This window comes from Triticum aestivum, chromosome 6A, assembly GCF_018294505.1.
Source record: "Triticum aestivum cultivar Chinese Spring chromosome 6A, IWGSC CS RefSeq v2.1, whole genome shotgun sequence".
In the NCBI taxonomy this organism is placed as follows: domain Eukaryota; kingdom Viridiplantae; phylum Streptophyta; class Magnoliopsida; order Poales; family Poaceae; genus Triticum; species Triticum aestivum.
Window position 1 is genome coordinate 609,865,913 of NC_057809.1, and position 6,851 is coordinate 609,872,763.

The window sequence follows — 6,851 nt, forward strand, 5'->3', positions numbered from 1 at the left end:
CTCAGAGTCAGCGCGAGAGATCTCTCCCTGCTTCTTCCATGGAGAAGGCGATCGACCGGCAGCGCGTGCTCCTCGCGCACCTCCTCCCCTCCGCATCCAGCCAGGCCCAGCTATCCGTGAGATCTCATCTTCCCGTGATTTTATCCCCTCTTCCTTCTCCCGCGATCCTCTTTTTTTCTTTTACTCAGGCGGGTGCTTGACGAGCTGAATGGTTGATTTGTGCGTGCAGGCGTCGGCGTGCGCGGCCGGGGACAGCGCCGCCTACCAGCGGAGCTCCTGCTTCGGGGACGACGTCGTCATCGTCGCGTAAGCCCCATCCCCCCTCCTTCCCTACCAACTACCTACCCGCCCATGTAATCATGAATCATTCTCTTCTTGCCCCAGGCGAATTGCTGCTAGTTCCGATTTGTATCCTCTACTCCTCTAGTTCAAGGGACGGAATTACTTGGTTTTTCAGCTGGTAGACAGCCAGCCGACTCCCCCAACTGTAGTTGAGTTCACTTCAGGTGGTCAAATATGCAGGGGAGGGGACTGATTTTTTTTCCCCACACCCTAATTAATAATTAACCTTTTATACTACTGTTTTACAAGCACACCAAGCATGCTAGATGATCTTGCGAATTATTTTACAAGAACAAACGCTTGATCCACAGACACCACACAGCTCAGAGTTCAGATCTTGTACTCTGCCAGCGACTAGCTCATTATCACAGTTGCTGTCCAAATCGTGTAGAAGCTAGGTTCTGGACATGCGGAGCGCTCTTCTTTATGGGTGCACCATGCTAATGCAAATCACGGAACAGAATGATCATAGAATGGATGCCGTGTTTGTTCTGATTATTACTTTCTTCTTCTTTGCTGTGTCACCCGCAGTGCCTACCGGACGCCGATATGCAAGGCCAAGCGAGGGGGCTTCAAGGACACCTACCCGGAGGACCTTCTTACCCCAGTTCTCAAGGTTTGCACTTAGCATGTACTCCGTACCTCTTTGTACAAATATATACTGGCACATTCAAACCGAGAGGACAGCATTCTCAGATTGTTGCTCACTGCACATTCCCATGCATAGGCTGTTCTGGACAAAACTGGAATCAACCCAGCTCAAATCGGCGATGTTGTGGTCGGGACGGTGCTAGGCCCAGGTTCTCAGCGTGCGATTGAGTGCAGGACTGCATCTCTGTTGGCCGGAATTCCTGGTAAATACTGTGCTTTCAAAATCATATGGAGTATGATATATGCCACCTCATATGAAAGAACGGGTTTCTTTTTTTATGTACAGCGATTTCTACTTCCTTAATTTCCTCTTTGCTGATGCAGAGACCGTTCCTGTGAGAACTGTGAACCGCCAATGCTCATCGGGGCTACAGGCAGTAGCAGATGTTGCTGCTGCTATAAAAGCTGGTTTCTATGACATCGGTAATTACTATGGGCTTTATGCTAGTTTTGCTGCATAGATGCTTTATTTTAAGTTAGAGGCGCTGAACTACAGTTTTTGGTCCAAAACAGGGATTGGTGCAGGTCTTGAATCCATGTCGGTGAACTCCGTTGGTTGGGAAGGCCAAGTAAACCCAAGAGTAAGGATTCTATAAGCACCCTGTACTTTGCTCCATGTAACTTACTCTGCTTGTGCCTTGGTAACACATTTTTCTTTGCAGGTCATTGAACTACAGAAAGCACAGGATTGTCTTCTACCCATGGGAATAACATCTGAAAATGTTGCTCAGCGATACGGTGTAACCAGAGAAGAGCAAGATAAGGCTGCTGTGAGTTCCTAAGGCATATGCGCTATGTTTTAATTCCATTGCTTCGCCCTATACATGAAAATGTGATTAAAGTTTGTCTTTTAACAGGTTGAGTCTCATGCGAGAGCTGCTGCAGCCACGGCTTCCGGAAAGTTCAAGGATGAGATTATTTCAGTGCATACAAAGGTAAACGACACTGCTCCTTTTTTTGGCACTATATATTTTTATCTATCAGAACTCAGAAGTATTTGATATGAGCATTGATCACTAATATCATCTCATTCTGCAGCTTATTGACCCCAAAACTGGAGAGGAAAAGAAAGTTGTGATATCAGTTGATGATGGGATTAGGCCAGGGACCACGCTATCTGGATTGGCCAAGCTTAAGACAGTTTTTAAGAAGGATGGGACTACAACTGCAGGTATTCAGAACTCTTTGCTGGCACTACTGTTCCAAACAGAAGCCTGTTTGTCTGTATCTGAAAGATTCTATTAAACCTATGTAGGTAATTCTAGCCAAGTGAGTGATGGCGCTGGAGCTGTTCTTCTCATGAAGAGATCTGTAGCGGTGAGCAAGGGGCTCCCTATACTTGGCGTTTTCAGGTGCGGTATCTGCCTCTCCTTATGTATAGAAATAACATCTGTTAACGGGTTTTCTGAATGGTATTTGAGAAATGTCTTACCTACATCTGCTGCTTTACTGATTTTATTGGTGTTTCCTCTAATCATCATTTCAGGAGTTTCGCTGCTGTTGGAGTGGATCCAGCTGTTATGGGCGTCGGTCCTGCGGTCGCCATACCTGCTGCAGTCAAGTCTGCTGGCCTTGACATTGACGACATTGATCTCTTTGAATTGAATGAGGTATGTTCAGTTGTCACAACCCCTGCGTTTTTCTTTATCTAGTGTGTAACAATTGTTGGCACCCTGTTAATCCATTTGTAGGCCTTTGCCTCCCAATTTGTCTACTGCTGCAACAAGCTGGGCCTCGACCGGTCAAAGGTGAACGTGAACGGAGGAGCCATCGCTATGGGGCATCCTCTTGGCGCAACAGGTAATTGATTGAACATCTGCTGTTGTTCACTTTTGACCTTGGAATGTGATGGTGCCAACAGAAGTTCTACCGCTGAAAAATAAACTGTCGCCGCATCATATGAGCAAACAATGTACTAACCCGGTGAGCCTGTTCTTTCTCTCAGGTGCCCGGTGCATCTCGACCCTTCTGAACGAAATGAAGCGCCGGGGCAGGGACTGCAGATTCGGCGTGGTGACCATGTGCATCGGTTCGTTCTCTCCCCTCTGAACTGAACCTCGCTGCTCACACACACAGTTAAGAATAACGCACTTGTGCTGGTAACTGAACATGCTATGTTATCGTGGATCGCAGGGTCCGGCATGGGCGCGGCGGCCGTGTTCGAGCGGGGCGACTCGGTGGACGAGCTCTCCAACGTGCGCCACATCCAGTCGCACAACTTCCTGTCCAAGGATGCTGCAAAGTAGAGGCGTGAAACCAAACCAAATCGATCATCCTCACAAGCAGCAAAGAAAGACCCACAGCAGAAGAATAATTTTTACAGGCAAGAAGAAGTTTGAAGAAATGTAATTTCGTGGGGGACAAAAAGGGATGTATTATCAGTAACATAAATCTTTCGTGCACGCTTGCTCTGAATAAAAGATGATTTTTTTTCTACAGTAACAAGCCTGGCTCTGAAGGTGGAAATGCTCTGTTTTCTACAGTAGTAGTACCACCGCGCCACTAGTAGTGTACTGGGGTACACCTGCTATATCGGTACTGGTCGATGCCATGTGGGGGTAGATAGATACCGGACCACCCGATGTGCCAGAAGAAAGAAAAGGCGATCTAGCTTCTACCGCCAGCGAACTCGCTTCCGCCGCCGCCCGCCGGCCTCCGGCGGCTCCCCTCTGCCGGCGACTTCGGTCGTCAGTGGTGAGGGGGGTCGCCGGATCCAAGCGTATGGATCGTTTTTAGGCTCTCGTAGTTTAGGTTTTTAGGTTATTCATCGTTTTTGCTTCGGCGGCGGCGATGACGGCGCTGAATAAAGTTTTTTTAGATCCTACTCCGACGAGGCGACCGGTCCTGCTGTTGGGGATGGATTTGAAAATCAGTCTGTTCAAGCAAGGATGGCATGGCGGTGACATCCTTGTGGTGGACCTGTATTCTCGGACTCCGCCGTTGCGACGGTGTTTGCTCCAGCGCCGGCGCGGAGCTTGGGAGGTAGTCCAGGAGCGGATGCAGATTGTGATCTGCGTCGGTGGCATCTGGAAGATGGTGGATCGTGTGCTGGGTTCGTGGTTCGTGGATGGCACGTACGGTTTTCTCCTTCGGTGTCTTAGTCGTGTGGGGGGGCCAGATCTGAAGTTTGATGGCGTGTCCGGTGTGTTGCCAAGTCTGATTTGTTCAACGGTAATGGTTTCGCTTTTGGTGAACCACCTTGGAGGTCCGTAAAGCTGCATATCAGCGATGGAGCCGCTTCGAGCCCGGGTGTGAAGGTGATCCGTCATTATTTCCTTTGGTGGCTGCTATGGTGGTTCCGAAGGCCTGTGACGGACGTTGGGGTCAAGTTCAAAGGTTTTTTCGGTCTTGATTGTAATTTTACTTTTTGGCTGTTGTTCCTTTGTGTAAAGGTTAGCGTCTTGCTGTCTTTTTAGCTTTGCCAGATCGGTTTGTACGTGGCTTATACTATGATTCTTATAATAACTAGACATGTATTACTGTGCAAAAAAAGATACCGAGCCACCCTACTCGTATGTACTAGCAACGACACAAGATTAAATCAAAATCAGCTGTATATGCGGTGGGCACGGATCTGAGCCTTTTTTAAAATGTTGATTTCTTAACCCTTGCCAATGCAGAAAAAACGTAATACTTTCTTCATTCCCTTGTATAAGGCCACTATGAAAAATGTATTTGACATCTATACAAGGCCACTAACAATAATCAAGATAAAATTTAATGATGTTTTCTTATACTACCAACTTGTTTAATACTTGCATGCATGTAGTCATGATGACACCGTGCTATTTCCTTCTCATTCCTTCGTTGCATGCACACGAGCATATTAATGATTTCAATTAATGAAAAAAATTGATTTGCAAAACAATCATTAAATTTTATCTTGATATATGTAATTTGAGTTTGTGGTCTTGTATAATGGAATGCAGGAAGTACTAGAGCAAATGAAACCTCCATTTTCTCCTCTTCTTTAGCATTTTTCTCCGGTGAGGGTGGGTAGTAGTAGAGAAGAAATGGATGGTCCATGATGATGCGAACGAAGTTCCACCTGAATCCGGTTGTCCCCATCGCCGCTGACCAACTGGCCGACGCCCCCCACCCTTCCTCGCCTCATTCTTGACATCCATCGTGCCCCTCTAGCTCTCGGGTGGCCATGCCGACACCGCCATGGATGCCGGCTCAAGGTTGCCGCCAAGGCCCGGCTGCCATGGGGCGGCATAAGCAGTCGTGGCTGGGGGCAACTGCTTGTGCGTGTGATTTGGAGAAGAAGATGCCCATGGATTTTCAACCTTTTTTAAGAGAAATTTGAGATTCAACTTTGTTTAACAGAAATTTGAGATTCAACTCTTTTTTTTGAGACATTATTTGAGATTCAACTTTTTTTTAGACATTTTGAGATTCAACTTTTCTTTTTGAGAAATTTTTGAGATTCAACTAGCACAAATAAGTTTCATGACGACCAATAGTACCAGTGGCCCAACAATAGCCCATTAAGGCCTTAAACCCTAACGCGAAACCTTTCACTGCCTCTCTCCCGTGCACCGCGTCCCCACCACACAAGAGAACCACCACAGCACCTCGCCACCGCCGCCGAGGACGACGACGACGATGTGGCGTTCGCGAGCTCGCGCTCTCCTCCTGCTCCGCTCGTCCGCCCCCAGTTCGGCACCGCCGCAGCAGAATCCACTTCGGAGCTTGGCCCGAGCCCCGCCCCCGCCGCCACGCCTTCTCTCCCGCTTCCTCTCCTCCTCCTCCCAGAAGGCCCCGCCGGCCGCCTCCCCTCCCTCGTCTTCCTCGCCCGGCGCCGCGCCCGGATCCGCTGCACCGCCGGCCTACACCGGAAACCTGAAGGTGAGTCACGTCTCTGCACACTGCTTCTCTTTCGAGGCGCCGATTTTCCCAATTAATCACTAGCTAGATTGGGACCTGCTGGGTACGTGCAAATCAAACATTCATTGTTGGCTACTGTGAACGATTCGAATACTTATTCATTATTCTCGGTTGCTAGCATTAATCCAGGGCAAATCAAGCCAACTGCTACCCATGACTAATCTGATATACAGTACTTAATTTTCTTGAGTGTTTTTATCCCATCGTGTTATTGTTTACATTTTGCAAGCCAAGTCACGAGTGCAGATAATTACGTGCATATTACAAAATGGCTCAACAAGATAAGGAGGTACAGGGAAAATGGAATACCACAACAGCCAGTGCATTTCTCATCACTAGCGGCATCTTTATCATGAGCGGCGGTACAATCAGGCTCTCTGTCTCTAACTATCTAAGCTCAACGAACAAGGTTAGGCATGACATTGGCCGTATAGTATCATGCTAATTAATTGTGTTATTACTAGGTCAATTCATCTCAAGTAATTCTGGATTTGAACATGAGTCTTTTAACCACTGATTAATTGTAAGATTAATGACCTCACAATGTTTGATCATATATCATATTTTTCTTCAGCTCAACTTGAGCTGTACCAAGCAAATTTCTTTACACAGATCTGACCAAATTCACAACTTAAATCATATTGTTCTTCAGCTCAACCTGAGTTGTATCACTCCGTCTGAAAAAGCTTGTCCCTCAAATGGATGTATCTAGCACTAACTTGGTGCTAGATACATCCATTTGAGGAACAAGCTTGGGGCAAGCTTTTTCTGACGGAGTGAGTACAAAGGAAGTTTCTTTACACAAACACTGACCAAATTTACAACTTAAATCTATGAGAGAACACATACTAAACCGCAAAATCGCGAGACAACCAGACCAGTCCCTTGTTGATGTTGGCATCGTAGTCCTCATGTACTGTCGCCTCTGCTTCAACCGGGAGGTGGGTACTCTTGACACCATCCGGCTG

At 47.3% G+C, this 6,851-nt stretch overlaps 2 protein-coding genes across 2 annotated transcripts in view; both read left to right on the forward strand.

Moving 5' to 3' along the window:
* Positions 1–5: 5 nt before the first annotated feature.
* LOC123128998 (3-ketoacyl-CoA thiolase 2, peroxisomal) lies at positions 6–3,435 on the forward strand (the record flags this gene model as incomplete). The annotated part of the gene is given in 14 exon segments (XM_044549126.1): positions 6–116; positions 230–306; positions 874–958; positions 1,070–1,196; positions 1,318–1,416; positions 1,507–1,574; positions 1,656–1,763; positions 1,851–1,928; positions 2,032–2,164; positions 2,249–2,345; positions 2,480–2,603; positions 2,685–2,793; positions 2,939–3,022; positions 3,127–3,435. Coding segments are annotated over 14 exon segments (1,380 nt in total). The 3' UTR covers positions 3,240–3,435.
* A 2,068-nt stretch (positions 3,436–5,503) lies between these two features.
* The window catches only part of LOC123129001 (uncharacterized), a gene marked incomplete at its 5' end in the record, with an annotated part of 4,877 nt that continues 3,529 nt past the window's right edge, over positions 5,504–6,851 (forward strand). Inside the window, 1 exon segment of the mRNA XM_044549128.1 lies at positions 5,504–5,844. Within this exon segment, the coding sequence (XP_044405063.1) occupies positions 5,504–5,844 (341 nt within the window).